This window comes from Halyomorpha halys, unplaced genomic scaffold, assembly GCF_000696795.3.
Source record: "Halyomorpha halys isolate HHAL.00 unplaced genomic scaffold, Hhal_1.1 Scaffold422.1, whole genome shotgun sequence".
Lineage (NCBI taxonomy): Eukaryota > Metazoa > Arthropoda > Insecta > Hemiptera > Pentatomidae > Halyomorpha > Halyomorpha halys.
Window position 1 is genome coordinate 441,904 of NW_027111899.1, and position 18,366 is coordinate 460,269.

At 36.4% G+C, this 18,366-nt stretch overlaps 1 protein-coding gene across 1 annotated transcript in view; it reads right to left on the minus strand.

Annotated features, from left to right (window-relative positions):
* LOC106682535 (hydrocephalus-inducing protein) overlaps positions 1 to 18,366 on the minus strand; it is a gene marked incomplete at its 3' end in the record, with an annotated part of 227,440 nt that overhangs the window by 161,329 nt on the left and 47,745 nt on the right. Inside the window, 6 exon segments of the mRNA XM_067049812.1 lie at positions 2,036 to 2,175; positions 3,845 to 4,054; positions 6,258 to 6,404; positions 6,749 to 7,048; positions 16,822 to 17,061; positions 17,965 to 18,221. Coding sequence (XP_066905913.1) covers positions 2,036 to 2,175; positions 3,845 to 4,054; positions 6,258 to 6,404; positions 6,749 to 7,048; positions 16,822 to 17,061; positions 17,965 to 18,221 — 1,294 coding nt within the window.

Sequence of the window (18,366 nt, forward strand, 5' to 3'; positions counted from 1 at the left end):
CACTGCCCAGTCAGCATTTAGACCTTTTCGAGTTAAATTGTTTTTGATTGTGTTTTAACATTACTTTAGCATGCCTAAAATTAAGTCAAAGAATTGCACTTCCAAGTACAAAAGTGAATTTCCCAATGAAACTTTTAGGAGTGGAGGAGTTTTATTTTGTGCGTGTTGTGACAAGGCTGTGTCAATATCGCAACGCTCTCAGGTCTTACAGCATATAACAACTACTAAGCACCAGGAGAATCGTGAGAAAAGTATTTCGAGAAGGCAGACTTTTATTCCATCAGTTATTTCCTCCTCAGATTCCATAGTTAGCAATACTATGTATTTAGATTTGTGCCGAGCATTTGTCAGGGCAGACATTCTTATCTACAAAATTAACAATCTGGACTTAAAAACTTTTCTTGAGAAATACACATGCCAAGTAATGTCTAATGAAAGCACTTTAAGAAAAAATTATATATGAGGAGACTTTAATGGAAATTCGGAAAGGAATTTTGGATGGGCCAATTTGTATTTCTGTGGATGAGACTACGGACATTGAAGGGCGTTAAATCGCAAACATAATCGTTGGCAGACTAAGTGTTGAGGCACTTTCAAAATCCTATTTACTGAATTGTGAAATTTTCGAAAAATGTAACCATGAAACGATTGCAAGGTTTGTCAACCAATCTGTGACTGTTCTTTTGCCTAAAGGCATCACATATGGTAAAGTTTTGTTGTTTTTGTTAGATGCGGCACCTTACATGAATAAAGCTGGTAATGCCACGAATGCCCTTAAAGGTTTTTATCCTAAGATAGTTCATTTGACCTGCCTGGCACACACATTTCATCGCGTTGCTAAAACAGTGCGTGCTCTATTTCCAAATGTAGTCAAGCTTGTGTCTACTGTAAAAAAAATTTTTTTGAAGGCTCCCAGTCATATTACTATTTTTAAAGAAACACACCCTGACTTAGCTTTACCACCAGAATCCGTGATAACATGATGGGGCACCTGGCTTGATACAGCCCAATATTAATATTTAAATTTTGAAAAAATTTAAAACATAATATCAAAACTTAATGTTGACGCCACTGCAATATAGAAAGCGAACAACTTATTAACAATTAACTTAATAAAGACTGATTTGGCTTACATAAGTACAAACGTTGTATTTTTATCCAACACAATTACAAAATTAAAGGAAAGGTCCTTCCACTGACGCAAAATTTAAAGACTGTAAACGAAGCAATAGAAAGACTGGAAAATATAGGTGATGAAAACGAGAAGTCATAAAGAAAAAAGTACAGGACGTGTTAAAAAAAATTCATTCTCCTCGGAACAAACGATGACACAGTGTAGGTGATGCAGAATACCAAACTAGATCCAATGGAAATAGCTTCATTTAAGTATGTCCCAATAACATCAGTCGATGTTGAAACATCTTTTAGCCGGTACAAGTCCATTCTGTGGTCAAACCGACGACCCTGTTGAATAATTGATTTCTTCCAAAGTTTAAAATATTTTTTTAAAGTTTTTTTTCTTTTTCTTTTTAATAAGCATTATTCTTTATTTCCATTTACAATTTATTCATAATTCATTCTGAGTAATTATTAATCAATTAGTTTAATTAAAATCACTAATTAATGTCTTGTTATTGAACATATATGATTTTTCTAAGTACATTTTTTTGTACATATTTTAACATAATTTCTTTGAAATATTATTCATATAATATATAATAAATACATATTTATGTAACTTTTTTAAGTTATAAAATTACTAATTAATTAGTAATTTATATTGTTGAATTATACAAAATTTATAAATACATATTATTTTAAATATTTGACAATTTATTAGCACATATTTATGTACATATTTCGGATTTTTTAGGACATAAAAATCCTATCCCTAGTTATTACATGTATTATTTATGAAATGACAAAAACATGTAGTCAGATTCAGTTTGTTTTTCAATATTTTAAGATAACTGTGACATAGGAAATTAAAATAAACATTGCCAAAATAAAAACATAAATGAAATTCCTTACATACCCTTTTTTTTCTGACATAAGAAAGATCGATTCAGTTTGTTCAGCAGAAGGATTAAAATCAGGTATGTTAACCACAACCTGTATATCTTTTAGTCCTTTGTTACATATAAAAAGTGATGAACACCAAAGTTCACAGAAGGGCTGTTGAAATACACATTGTTATATCAGAATAATATGATATTCAAGATTGAATACCTCTATTGATTGATAACTTCATAATCAATATTGAGATAGTATTATTAGTCACCTGTAAATTACACAAATCCAGTACTTATGGTTACTTTAGTAATTGACTCAATCTAATAAAGTCTACATTTAGCTGTAAAGTAGATGGACAACTTTTTCGACCAAATTTATGGTATCTTCATTAATGTGCCTCAATTGCAGATTTTTTTAAATTAAGGAAGTAATTCAAAAGTACCCACAAATCATGCTTATTTTGCACAAAACAGAATAAGCCATTTTCTTTAGAAGATGTCTGCCAATTCAAATTTTCTTTTAAGAGTCATTTGGAATTAAAGCCGAGGTCCAGCTCTATCTCTATGAGGGAACAGTAATAAAAGCCACAATACAGTTTGAGAAACTCAACATAGATTTAAAGGGACCTCTTCCCACATCATCCAGGAACCGATACATGCTTACTATTGTTGAGGAGTATATGAGGTATAGCATCCTTTTGTACTTAAATGCCAGATTTTATCTACTGCAAAAGTTATTGAGTAACTTAAAAGTACTTTTTGAAGAGAAGTTGGTGAGGGGTACAGTCAGTAATGATACACAAATTAGAAAAATTTATTGGTGTATAATTGATGAACAAATTGTTTACATATTTGTATTATAATTATTGGCTGCGCCCATGACCATCTTCTCATATTGAGTCTATGGCCCAGAATAAACACCTCATTAAAGTACTTTTCAGTATACCATCCTCAGACTACAAGAGCTCCTTCGGAAAACCATCCTTTGTCCACTCATACCACTAGAGCTCCTTCGGAATACCATCCTTTGTCCATTCAGACCACTAGAGCACCTTCAGAATACCATCCTTTGTCTACTCAGACCACTAGAGCTCCTTCAGAATACTATCCTTTGTCCACTCAGACCACTAGAGCTCCTTCATGTCCCAGGAACTAAAGTTATTCTTAGCAACATATGCTATAACCTTCAGTCACTTGTCTTCCTACAATTCTCATGGTAATGGCATTGATACCATAGTATACACATACCAGATCTAATAAATACGACAACTTATTTTAAGTAATTCACCCAATACGTGGAATACAGACAAGTAGAATCCCGGAGATTCAAACTGATTCAGAAGATAGATAGGAAGAGACCTTTACCTTTACCTATCTTTACCACCTGTAGATCTGTCAAAATTCTCCTCACTGCCCCTCCACTCCAATTGTTGCCTGCTTCACCTCACACATTTCCTTTTTGAAGTCCATAGCCTCCAAGAACCAGATGTTTGCCTAGGTACTTCCAAGATTATTTGCCTTTTTAGAGTGGAGAAGAATAATATGAAATTCTAGATTGAATACTACAATGGAAATTGATAAATTCTTTATTATGATTTGTTTCTATAATCTTTTATATATTTTCAGTCATCAATTAACTTCTTAAATGCAGTATCTTATTGTTTCTTTATTGTGTTTCACAATCAAATAAACCCCATATTTAAGTCTTAGTCTATATCTACTTTATAATATAAAATAATGAACATATAACAAAAGGAGACTAATAATATAGAAAACATATCTATATATAATATGTAACAGGGCTTTTAAAATATTTTGTTGAGACTACTCACACCGAATCCGAAATTGATCTGAGGTGGGATAAGATCATACAGAGCATGATAACAGGAGCCTTTAAAGGTCACAGTTTCTTGTGGGCCACCTGACACTATTAATAGAGCCTTTCCTACAATTTTCATTAGTTGGGAAGGATTGAAGACAAAAGTAACTTGCTGTGTGTCATGTGGTTTTAATTCACCTTTTGGAGGAATTATATCAATCACCTAGAAAAGTATTTTGTAATTTATAACTCTTAAAACAGAATAATAATTCAGTTTATCAACTCTCTAATTAATTCCACCTGGGAGTACATTAGTATGTTGAAGTACACGAAACATTCATAAATAAGAAAATGATATCATATGTCTCAGATCACAGTTTAGAATTTTCTACTGCTCAATCACATTAGATATAATGTCAGTAAAATATTTCTGAATATTAATATAGTTACACTAGTTTAGCCTTGTGAGAACTCTCGTATTAGATATCTATCCTTCTTGTCTCTAATACATACAAAGTACTTTATATGATATGGAAACATTTTCATTCGTATAAACAATATAATATTATCAAGAAAGTTTATTTAACACATATAATTGGGAAAGCTAAGTAATTTATCATTGTAATAATTAAGTAACAGTCTGTAATATAAGTAATTACTTGGCCCCACTGGGAAATATCCTTTCAATTAGACAGTTGAGATTTATCTATCTACAAACTTATATTAACCCTGAATTTTACTCACTTAGGTCTCATAGCTATAACCTTACTCATGCTTTAGATGGGCTAAGGATTTTTGAGAGAACCCAACCGTCTTCCTCCTATATTTGTGGCTAACGGCATCTCTAAAGGATATTTTAAAAAATCGGAACTCTTAAAACTTTCAAGCTAGCATGAAAACTGTGGACCAAAGAACTGGATTTAAACAAATGGCCCAGGAAAGCCTTGGGATGGGCCATGGGAGTTTGGTAACATATATTTTTGAGTGCAAATTGAAAAGTTTAAAAAGACAAATGCACAAAGTGTCCCAAAATGCACTTTTTAAGTAACCTAGTTCTTAAATATTTTCTATCGAAGACCTTCCTTTACCTCAAGTTGGAAGTCAGGGTGCGCCACACTTGGTTCTATTTCAGCCTAATGGCCCACAGACTTGAATGGGCTGAGTACTACTGGGCTAAAGGATCTTCTAAGAAAATCATCAGATTTATTCCATAAACAAATGGATCTAGACCGCAGGTAGATTAAAAAAAATCAGACTAGATAATTGTTGATAAAGCCCAAAAGTTTGGTTTCTTTTTAATTTTTTTTATTTACTTTCCAAGTGGTTTTTCAATTTTGTTAATTATATGTTTATTTTTATTTTTTTGAACTATAAGTTACTTTGTATTTTAAATGTGTTACATAAAATAAGGGACATAAGGAGGTTTATTGTGGTACGTGTATATAAATACATTGCTGTGGAGTGGCATGTGTACAACAATACCGAAGGCAGTGGGCCAGGGCCTGGATAACCGCCAATAAGGCAGTGAACAGTGAGTATTAAGGAGGCATTGGAGCAGTCTGTACATAGGAGGGACAGGAATGGTCCGGGGATACGGCTGTCATTCTCACTCACCGAAGAACTGCCATTATTGTTCTATCAACCTGTGCTTGGAACTATCTAGTTTTTTGAAATCTCACCTACTGACTCATGACCATTTTTGAGTCAACCTGTGTTTGGGGCATCGTCTTGTTAGCGACCATCATCACTCATAGTTCAAACTGTTAACAATGTGTATTTCAACAGCCCTTCTGTGAACTTTGGTGTTCATCACTTTTCATCATTCACTTGGAAAGTTATTATCTTTTATTATTTTATTCTCTTCAATATTTTTTTGTTTTTGTGAGATTTTATTTCAGGAGAGAGATTGGTTTTTCATTCACAAAACACCCCTCACCCGTGTTGAAATATATACACAGCAACTGCCACTTCTACAATTTTTTTTCTCCTTTCAAATCATTTTAGACCAATGGGGTACATCACCACCATTCTAACAATAAGGTTAGAATTGGATTTTCTTTAAACAGTTACCTTTACCAATTTAAAAAAAATCAGACCATTAAAATTACAAAAATATTTAAATCACATTTAAATAGATTCAAACATGTTATTTATTTATAAAATATATTTTAATAGATATATAATCCATTTTATAACGGAATTACACCTATTATTTGAAAAGAGTTACCAAACTAAAATTATATTATAAATTTTAAGTATTTTTATTTACTTAAAACATTTAATCATGATAAAATATAATAATTACACCTTCCTACAACTAATGATCTAATACTCTATCCATGGTAACAAACTATATATTTCAATAATCCTACTTCTTCTATGGATATAAAAGTATCTCTATAATATATATATGGTAAATGCTTTACCTGACTAACAATAGATTTGTGAGCACTAGAAGGAATTTTTCTTAATATTTCATTTATTCCAAATTTATTAATGTTTTCTAACAAAGATTTATCATCTTGTTTTGTTTTGTGCATAATAGGGGTTGATTCATTATCTACGCAGTAAACCTGTTACAATATAGAAACTAAATAAGAAAGAATAAATCTTCAAAAAGAAGTTTAAAAAAATAGGGATGAAACCAGAGTTTATACTTTTAAAAATCCAGTAAATCATAACAGGAAATTGAATTATATATGATCAATCAAAACATAAGGTATCAAGTTTATGAAATTATATCAGTATTGCAATTATAAAATCATTATTATTTTAAGGATTTTACTTTAAATAAATAAAAAAAATAATAAAATGTTTATTATAAAATAAGAGATCAGAGCAAAAAATAATAATACAAATAAATAATAATAATAAAATAAATTACACACATCTTAGCATAAGTATATAATCAACTTACATTTTGGTCAGGTGTTTTTTCATTTGATAAAAAATTGTTTGTAGTTGAATCAACTTCATCAGTATTCTTAGGACTAGTTTTTATATTTCCTTCTATTAAACTTTCAGAAGAATAAACATCAGTAGAAAAGTCAGATAATGATTTAGGTAATGATTGATTTATTATTATCTGTGCCGATACGTTCTTCTGGATATTATCAACTATTTGTTTTAGTTTGCTTTCATCAATTTCTTCTCCTTCTTCTCCACCTTCATAGAACTCTTCTTCATTGTAGCTAAAATAACTTCTTTCTTCTGAAAGCTATTAAAATGATTAAATCATTGTGTAATCAAATCAACAGTATTTTAGATAACTCAATAATAATCAACTTTATTGTGGTGGTAGAATGGTAACACAAATGTTAAGAACCCTAATTTCAAACTGTGGTTAAACAAACCCAATATAACCAAGCCAAGTAGTAGATACTTCAAATGTTAGCATGTAGTACAAATGTGTTATTATAGTAAGTTTAGTTGTTAATTGTAAAGGCAAAATTACTACACCTTTTACTACTACTTTTAATTAATAAAATATTCAACACTTTGGCTAAAATGTCATACTCAGGAACAAATATTTTTAATTAAACATTAAAGTATATACTTACAGACTTAAACTTCCGTGGTATTACTTACCATGATACCTCAACTATGGAAGCTTCAGTCTGTGAGTATGTACTTTAATGTTTCATTAAAAATATTTGTTCCTGAGTATAGCATTTTAGACGAAATAGTGAACATTTAACTAAAATTGGTGAAGTGGTTTTGCCTTTAAAATTAACAAATTAAATTTCATATACAAGTTTTATTGTTTTTAGAGGTTATGAACTGTTTTATTGTAATTATAATTTTTGTAAATAAATATGGCCAAGAACACTCCTCCTACATAGGGGATTCCTCCACTACCAGAAGTATCCTCTTGCGGAAGAACACGCCAGGACACTAGAGTGGATCAAAGTACGCACTGGAACCAACCAAGATTTTAGGAAGGCCATTTCTGATCTCGAACAGTTCACCGGGGAAACAGGCGAATTGAGCCACTTCATAAAAGGTGGTGACTGACTGAAAAGCCGAATTGAAAATAAATCAATCAAAAACCTACGAGGTTGAGGAGTGATTAAAAACAGCAGTCATCAGCAGAGTGAAGAGGAACATCCTCAATTAGATTCAAGCAGATGAAGAGACCCCCTGAAAGGTAATCAAGAAAAGATTAAAGAAGGCGTTCGGAGGAGGATAGTGGGCCCCAGAGGACATATTCATGATAATAAGGGAAACAAAGAAACTGGGACAGACTAGTATGCCCTGGAGCTCCTGAGATGATGGAGAAAATCCAGGTACATGGTCGGATGTATTTCCTATCCATGGTACTAATCCATGGTACTAAAGATTCAGGTGGCAAAAGAATTGGGGAAGAAGGAGGGAATGCTGAGAGAGCGCTCGTTTGTGGAATGTGCTCAAGTTACAGAGATGGTAGGAGAGAAAAAGTAAACAGAAAAATAGTGCGAGCCAAGCGAAACCCAGAAGTAAAAAGTAAGTGGCACATTGCCCATGCACGAGATGGTTCAAATGCAGAAATGAGGAGCAAATAGTCAAACAGTACCCATACATGTACTGAAGAAGAGATGTGGGTCGGGGCAAACCTATGGAGATCAACGCCCAACATATACGGAGAAGCAGCCAGAGGCTGAGTAGATCATCACGTAAATCCATGGAAGCATCAGAGACTGAAGAAGCTGAGTAGCCATGGAGCCAAGGTAGTCAAGGGGACAGAGTGGAAACAGGAGGATGGAAACAAAGGAACAGGGCAGATAGAGGCGAAGAACGGGAGAGAGGAAGATGTGAGACATATGAAGGGGATCTCGGCACATATGAGACATATGAGAGGGGCGACCGCACACTGCTGAATTATAATGTGAGGTGCCTGGTAGACACTGGTAGTTCCAACACCATCATGTACCGAGAAGCCCTAGAAAAGCTGTGTAGTGGAGAAAGGACACACCAGATTCAGGAAATTCAGTGTAATTTAATCACCCTGGGTGGCCCTTGTGAGGTAGAGGGGGAGATGGAGATAAGGTTGACACAGTGAGGATTTAGTAGGAAAAACTTGCTGGTATTGTAGGAAGTATGCCCAGAGAATACAAAGTGATTGTTGGGTGTGACCTGCTAGGGAAGGTGGGAGCTTGGGTTAAGAGTATCAAGGGAAAATGGAGAATCAAGTTAGGAGGTAAAATGTACAAATGTCATCAACAGAGAAAAACCAAGGGCGTGCAGGTCATAGCAATCAATAGGCTGAGAACAGGAGACAGAAACTTAGAATAGAATATGAAAATATTTTTTTTAAAGAAGGAGATAAGCTCGAGGCAGTCGGGAAGACGGTCCATGAGATTATACCAAACGAAGATAAGGTTACATATATGAAAGAGAAGAGATACATGCAGGCACTATGTCACCACATCTGGGAAGAACTCAAAAGTTTAAAACATCAGGGAATAATTATTGATAGTAGATCTCTGTACAATAGTCCACTGTAGGCGGTGAAAAAGAAAAGCACACCATGTGAAACTACCAAACAGTACAGAGTGGTGATAGATTACAGGAACCTGAACGAGAATACCACAGACGAAAAGTATCCGATTCCCAGGTTGGAAGACATTTTGGACAGGCTGAGCAGGACGACAGTATTCAGCACATTGGACTTGAAGGCTGGATATTGTAAAATGAAAATGCAAGGATCAATACAAAACAGCATTCACATTCAAGAGGACATTATGAATTTACAAGGATGCCGTTTGGCCTCATAAATACTCCCATAACCTTCCAACGCCTTTTGAGGGGAATTGACGAATCTGTATGTCAGATCTATATGATCTTCTAGTGTTCAGTAAGAACGAAGATGAGTACGCACAACATTTACACAGTGTATTCCAGAGAATCAGGAAATTTGGGCTCAAACTATGGGGAGAAAAATCATTGTTAGGGAAGGCACAAATAAATTTTTAGGGACACACAATTTCCAGGGAAGGAGTTAAACCTGACACAAATAATGTTGCAGCTATACAGAAGATGGCAATGCCAAGGGATGTGAAGGGAGTTTGGAGGTTCTTGAGAACTTCAAATTACTACTGGAGATTTGTACAAGAAATGGTGGAGTACCTCGTTCCATTCAACAACCAACTTAAGAAAGGCATAGAGGTGATCATCACCCCGTTAGTGGAAGATAATATCAGGCAGTGCATGGAGAAGTTGCAGTAGGAGACGGTGCTTGTGTTCCCGGACTTTACTCAGCAATTCAATATCACTACAGACGTGAGAGAATACGTGTTGGAAGCGGTGCTGTCTCAGAAGGGTGATGGGAGAGATCGCCCAGTGGCATATCTCAATAGGTGCCTGACAGAGACGGAGACCAGATACAGTGCACTGGAAAGAGCTCTTGGGAATAATGTGGACTGATGAACACTTTAGACCCTATGTGTTTGGCAGAAGGTGTAGGGTACACACTGAACACAGGCCTCTGCAATGGATGGGAGAGGTAAAAGAGTCTTCGGCTAGAATTATGAATTGGAAGGAGCTCCTCACACAGTATAATATAGACATGATATATAAACTAGGAAAATGTGGTACCTGATTGGTTGTATCAAACAATAATAGTAAATGAACTAGAAGAGGAGGCCGTTGAATCATCCAGGCAATTCTGGAGGGAGTGGACACCTGGAGAAGAAGAGCAGAATGTGACGGAGGAACCTAATAGGGAGTCTAACGAGAGCTTGGAGGAAAGCAGACCAGTAGATATAGAGGAGTTGGAAGACAGAATAAACGACATTGTATGGAAGACAAGGACCACTAGATTGCTCAAAGCTGAGTGGAACAACTAAAGGAGGAGTATGTAAGAATGATTTGGTCACAGCAAGGTCTGAGGGACAACCAGATTTGTAGAGTGTTAAGGATTCTTCAGGGCTCGGAGAAACTCATCACCTTTATGTGGGTAATACCATCATCTGGGAGAAGATCAAGCGGCTATGGTGCAGCGAACAAATAGGGATGAATCATCTGTTGCAAGCAGATGATAGAAACACTTCAGGAATGGGTAACCCTTTGGGAGGCTAATAGGTGGGGATAATAGTGGGACTGGAAAGGGAGATACTGTCTTTTATCGACCACCTTTCTGCACCAGGCGCACCCCATTGTATATAATCCCTATTGCAGGGAGAGGGGGTAGTACCTGTAGTGTAGTTTAAGCACTCCCATTCACGTGGGAACAAAATGTCTAAGAATCTCTTATTTCTCTCACTGAGGAAGATTTGTCTTCCTCAGAACCTGTTAATGTTTCAGGTTCAATAGCTCTGGACATCCTAAATGACGTCCACACCACACTAACGGAGGAGATAGGACTACATGTCCTGGTGGAGAAATCAGATGAGGCTGCGGCAACACTAGCTCAAGCTGACACAGTTGCCCAACCCACTGTGGATCCCACCAAGATTAGTTATGATACCATCTTGACTTTTACTACTAGCCTACCATCTATCAGTGGAGAAGCGGGAAAGGGCACAGCTACTGCAACTACGGTTGCACTGCAGCCTACCCCGTCTCGCTCTGAGACCCAGAGGAGTAACCAGGGAGTTTGACGTTGTGATTGTGCCTAGCAACTATCCACAAACCCAACTTACTAAGGCACACTGCAATGTGCTAAAGGAGGAATTCACCAAGCTCCTTGACACCTTGGATGAGTTTGGGGAGTTCCACCCACAGTTTAGCGGTGCTGACTACAGGATGGGTGAACCCGTCCTCACCTGTTATAACCAATCAACAAAAGCTGATTACCTACCATTGCCATTGAAATTGGAGAGGAAATCACCCTTCACACGGAAGGCGCCAATGAACTCCTTAAGGTGGCTGCCAGATGATGTCCTACTCAGGAGGCTCCGGTTGCAAAACAGAGAAATCGTAGGAATGTGCAACTGGAGCATACACCATATAAAAGACTAGGAGAAAGGATTCTTTGCGGTGCTCAGAATCCCGGTATCCAGTCTTGAGAGCTTGAGGGCACAGGGCATGTGGATCTTCTATGGGCAGCATATTTTGAACCTCAGGCATATTCAAAAGAAGACAAAGGGTTGGCCCACGGAAGTAGAACTTGAGGAAGTGCCACCTCAGTCCGAAGCCACTACATGAAGTGGAGCAATCCATTTGCCTCCACCAACCACACTACCCTCGACATCGGGACTGACCTGGGTGGTGGCAGTCGCTGGAGGTGAGCCAAGAGGCCCAGAGCATGCTGGGCTTGGGGGCAAGCCCCCGACGGTGGCCTGGCCCGGGGCTCAGCCATCGAGAGTCGAGGCTTGCTATCAACCATGAAGTTGCTGCAGGTCAACTTGCACCACTTCATTGTTGTGTGTGGAGTATTGCAGCAATATATTAAAGGTAACAACATTGATATTATTTTAATTCAAGAACATTATCCCTATGATGGCAGGCTGAAAGGTCTGGGAATGACTGGATACAGAATTATTTCAGTGTCCATGCATTCCAGGGCCTACATTGCTTATAAAAGTAATTTAAAGCTGCTGCCTCTTTGACAACTTTGTTCCAGAGACCTTGCAGCAGCTCAGCTCACCCAGGATATCTGCCCTAAGACGACTCAAAACCCACAACCGAGATCGAAAGGTTCATGAGTCGTGGGGAAACTCAGATCCTTGCTGCCCTGGATGCCAACGCGCATTATGAGCTGTGGGGCAGCTCTAACACCAATAAGAGAGGTGATAAAATCTTAGATTGTATTATTAATTTTGATCTTGACATTCTTAACAGGGGCAGGAAGCCTATCTTCAGCAATAGAGTCAGGTCAGAAGTTATTGACATCATGCTGGAGACATGCCATGATAGTCAATACATAGTTAACTAGCTAGCATGTCTCTAATGAAGAAACATGCTCAGATCATAAATACATCAGATATGATTCATCTGCTGATATGAGGTGTGATGCTATATGTATAGAAATCTAAACGCACGGACTGGGAGTCCTACAACGCACATCTCACTGTCCTTACTTGTCCAAAAGTAATAAACAATACTTGGCAACTGTAATGTCTTAATGACTTACTGGCGGATGCTATTGTGAACTCATACCACAGCAGCAATCCTGTCTGTAAACAATCATCCAACAGAAATGTTTCCTGATGGAATGATGAGTTCAACAATCAAAGAACCCTCACTAGAAGGTTATTAAATACTGCCAAAAGATATGGCAACTGGGATGCCTACAGGAGGGCTCTTACAAACTACCACCAATTGGTTCGCAAAGCTAAAAGACAATCTTGGAGGAAGTTTAGTCTTGAGGTTGACAATATTCCGGCTACATGCTGTATGTAAGATACTCTCCAAACAATCCAATATGAGACTGTTGGGTACACTAGAAAAGGGTGATTTATGCAACCTCCTCTGAACTTAAAACCCTTTGTGCTCTAGCAGAATTTCCACTTCCACTTTCTTAACTGTGAGTTCCTGGAGAACAATTACAATTACAGTGCTAGTAGAGGAAAGTGAGAGAAAGCCAATAGTATTATCACTATTGATAAAATTGATATTGATTAACTCTTTATCGCCATTCAAATCACCAGGCACTGATGGAATCTTTCCCGCCTTGCTGCAGAAAGGCCTATCAGTGATCAGGAAACATATTCTTGAACTCCTCAGAGGTAGGTTAGCACTTGGATACACCCTTACTAGATGGAGGACATCCAGGGTGTGCTATATACCCAAACCGGGGAAGGGATCTTATGAAGATTCAAAAGCTTTTCGACCAATATGTCTCACATCCTTTCTAATGAAGACATTGGAAAAGATCGTGGATAGACAGGATAGGAATTGTTGGCAAATGCTATACATTTCAGACAATTTTCCTATGAAGCAGGGAAATCCTGCAAGGTAGCCCTACACAACTTGGTCTCTAGGATTCAAAGATCACTTGAACAAAAAGAGATCACAGTTCGCAGATATTGAAGGTTCATTTGACAAGACTCCCTATAGTGTTATTAATCATGCGCTAAGAGACAGAAGAATTGATTCTATTGTATCCGGATAGATAACCTCCATGCTGGAACAAAGGCTCCTCAAATCAGAGCTAGGGCACTCTTAGCTGTACATTAGGCCCAAAGGGGGATGCCCGCAGGGTGGGGTGCTCTCTCCTTTACTGTGCTTGGTGGTTGATTCTCTTTTAACAACTCTACACACAGCAGGCTACTATACGCAGGCCTATACAGGCAATTATAAGCTACTATGGCAAAAGCATGTGCAAGAGAAAACCAGTAAAGCCCTCAAATGTCTATGGGCCTGCCGATGTGCGATAGGCAAGAACTGGGGGCTCAAACCAAGATTGGTTTACTGGCTGTACATTACTGCCGTAAGACCAATGGTGTCATATGCAACCCTGGTGTGGTGGCACAGAGCCAAAGTAGGAATGTACTTGACAGACTACAGAGACTCGGGTGCCTTATGATCACTGAAGCTATGAGCAACACTCCTACAGCTGCAATGGAAGTTATGCTCAGTCTGACTCCACTGCACCTGGAAATTGAGGCACAAGCTCTGAACACTATGTACAGGCTTGTTAAACAAGATGCTAGATCCAATGCCCTGACTATGGCAGGACATGGAAAGATAATTCAGCAGATAGATGAGGATAGGGTGCTCTTTATGCACTCAGACTTACAAATCCGCAAATATAAAGGTACTAAACTAAGTGTCAAAATTGATAAAACAAAGATGCATAAGCCGAACAATGGCATTAATTGCTACACGGACAGCTCCCTAACAGCTCAGGGCTCAGGAGCGGGCATCTGGGAGGGCGATAAGCCACTGGAAGGTATATCTATGCCCTTAGTATACTTCAGTATTTCAAACCGAAATACTCACAATAAATCATTGTGCTAGTACTCTTATAGAGGAAGGGGTCTCTGGTAGAAGAATCACCATCTAAACTGACAGCCAGGCGGGAATAGGGGCACTCATTAGTCCTGGAACTCATTCCAGAGTTATTGAAGACTGCTATGCAGCACTCAACAGACTCACGTACAAATAGAGTCAGCATTAAATGGGTGCCAGGTCACTGCGGTAACACCAGCAACGAACATACTGACAGACTTGCTAGGAATGGCTCTAAAACTATTCCTTTCACACTGGGACTTATGAGTGGCATTAGTCTAAGGTTTGCCAAGAGTACTATAAAGGCAACCTACGGATTAAAAGCCAAGGGTCATTGGCTTAATAGAAGACTAAGACAGGCTAAGCTGTTTCTTCATGAACCCCATAGGGGACGAAGCGATGAACTACTTTGGCTGGGCAGGATCTCTCTTAGGATAATTACAGGGATGTATACAGGTCATTGAAGATTAAATAAACATATGTATAACCTCAAGCTAACAGTCACCCTTGTGTAAATTCTGTAATGCTGAGGATGAGACAGCCTATCACATTATTTGTTGGTGTGACCGGTTTGCACTGTTTGGAGTGGATCGCATGGTGGATTCCAAGCAGTGTGAACTGGTCAACTCCTTAGGCTTATTAAGATTCTTGGAATCTACCAAACTTAAGGTCTAATGAGCTTACCACAGTGGTGTGCTTGTAATTGGCGCATAATAGGCCTTACTGGCCGCAGTGCTTTCATGCCAAATAAAAAAAAATAAATAAACCCTTCAGGAAGATGAATGACGAAAAGGTAATCTTAGCATATCACCAGGACAAAACAAATCACTGCGGAATCCCGGATACCCTGCACGCGTTACAGAGAAATTACTTTTGGTGGGGGATGAAGAAAACAATCATAGGGGTTCTAGGAAATTGCGAAGTTTGTCTCCGCACGAATTATGATAGGAATCCACTAAAAGGGAGATACTTTCACAATATAAATGCATAACCATGATTGATATCTTCAATAAGTCGACAAAGACACACCAGGTGTAGGAAGTAGTGTACAGAGATAGACTACAAACATGTTGAGGCACAGGAAAGAATGGAAAAGGAAAAAACCAGGAGGGTGGTGCAGGAGAATTTAAAGGTCATAGATAGGATTGGAGCGATCAAAATCGGGACTAATGTATATAGAAAATTAGGGTCTAACAGAGGCAAGGAGATACAGCGATAAGAGGGTCCATTCAAGGTGATAATTATTAGGGAACACAATAATGTTACAGTAGAAAGTATCAAAGAACCTTTTAGGTTCCTCTTTTTAAGAGAAAAATTGTCCATATTAAAGAGTTAAAATTTCCAGCAATGACAATATAAAAACCGGAGTGTTCTCATATTGCCAGGCACAACTAGATTATATTACAGAAAATTTAGTTATTTATTTGATTTATTGTTTTTGTATTAAGTTTGTTTTTGACTTTTGTTAATATTGCTTTTTCATTTTAGCTCATTTATGTATTGTATGAAGAGTTCTTTTATTTTATTCTTAGGTTTAAATTATGTATATAGCATTTACTTTGAGGCACTTGTGAGTTTTTACAATGATATGGGTATAGGAATTTATTTTTATTGTATTTGTATGTTGTTACATTATATAGTATTAGTTTACGAGGCTGTTTGTATTTTTTTAAGTGTTTCAACAAAATAGGATAATTGCTTATATTTATTCGATGGTAGGGGCATCAATTTATGAATGTAAAAATTTGAAATGTAAAAATTGAAAGTATGATGGTCAAGTAAAGGAATATTGCAGAATCGGGAAGATAAGAAATGGTTTCTGCTTATTTTCAATTTTTATAAAAATAAATTATGTTATTATGTATTTTTTAAAAATTAACTTTCTTCCTTTAACCTGTTACCAATCCTAAGAAATACAAGGTAGAGGCCATGTCGTAGCTTCTTTCTTATTTATTTTTTTCATAAAAAATAAAATATTTATAGTTGGGATGGACATTCAATTATAATTAAAGTATTTAATAGAGGATATGAAAGAATAAATATTATTGTGACTAGCATCTCATGTGATACAGGCACTGTAAAGGCATAGATTTAAAAAATATATATTCTTAAATATACCTTTGCTTCATCATCAGCATCAGGTATGAAATTTGTAGCCTCAGCTGCTGAATGTGATTTAAGTTCAGACAACCGTTGATGAGACCAAAGCCATTCATATTCTATGGCCAATGGAGTATTGTTAGAAAGAACAGCATATTGCGTGGAATCAGTGTAGGGCTGTACACATCCAAAATTTATTTCATGAGTACTAAGTTTTATGTTAGGAAAATTAACTTCACCTCTCAAAGGAACACATGCCTAGAATGGATAGAAATAATTAAGTAAAACATAATACCAAATATGAACTCATAATAAACCAGATTAAGATTGGACATCTTACAGGTGCTATTTTTTTGCTTGATGAAGAAATTATCATCAATTGAAACAAAAAAGAGAAAATAATAAATGCAAAAGGTTGGGTAGCTCTGAATTTTGACATGAATATGTTGATGGATTCATTACTGTCAATAAATTAGCTACCACAGCGTGGGTAATCAAAACACCCAATAATAACAAAGCTGAGATGCAGTTTTCATTGCAGGTTTAAATGTACTGTCAACAAAAAATAATAAACTTGATAGCTAAAAGACCAATAAAAGTTATTATTTACACCAATAAGTATAGTTAGAAGAATTTTACATAGTTTTGCTTCATATTGCATTTTTAAAAAATAAATTTAGTAATTTATAGATGAGATAAGCAAGAAATATTGCAGAGCTTGTTACAGTTGAAGAAACCCAGGTGGCTTCAAGTGCATTGCACAACATTCAGCACAGCTTGTAAGTATGTGCATTGCGAAATATTGCCAAATCATTCCTGGATAAAATTAATAAAGAAGAAAATGTTTCATGGAGTTTAAAAGAAATTGGAAAACAGGTCAGTGAACTTGGCGAAAGAATATGTTGCAGATAGGAGGATAGGAGAAACTGCCATTTTCATTAAAAACCATAATAACATCATTGGTAGTATACTGTCCCTCTTGGTAGATGATTATCGCTGGTAGAGTTAGTAAATTTTTTTCAAAAATTGAGATGTTTAGTCCACCTCTGAATATCAGTTATGGGAGTCATGATAATTTTATGATATTTTAAGGCATAAAATCTATGAAAGTTTCAAAAACAGTTAAAAACATACACTAATAAAAATAAACAATTAAATCACCTGTACTTTATGGTCTTTAAATTTTACAATAAGCTCTGCATAACAAACTCTTGAATATCGGTTTGAGATGTATGATGGATCAAATTTTACTTCTAATGTCTGAGATTCTTCAGGTTCCAACTTAATTTTTAGAATATCTTCACTTTTACTGGTTACTGTTCCTTTATTTATTTTTGAACCTTTGAAAGCGAATGGTTTTTTAACTTGACAGTGTAAAAACAAAGTATGAGACCACTGAGAAGATACAGTCAAAGCTTCTGGAAAAAAAATTAAAAAGATAATTTTTTTTTTACTGATAGGTGATAAGTCAGTAGCATATGAATCTATCAACTGAAATGAATAAATATATTTTCTAAAAAAGTTACAGTAAATAGAATATATATATTGTAATAATCATAAATT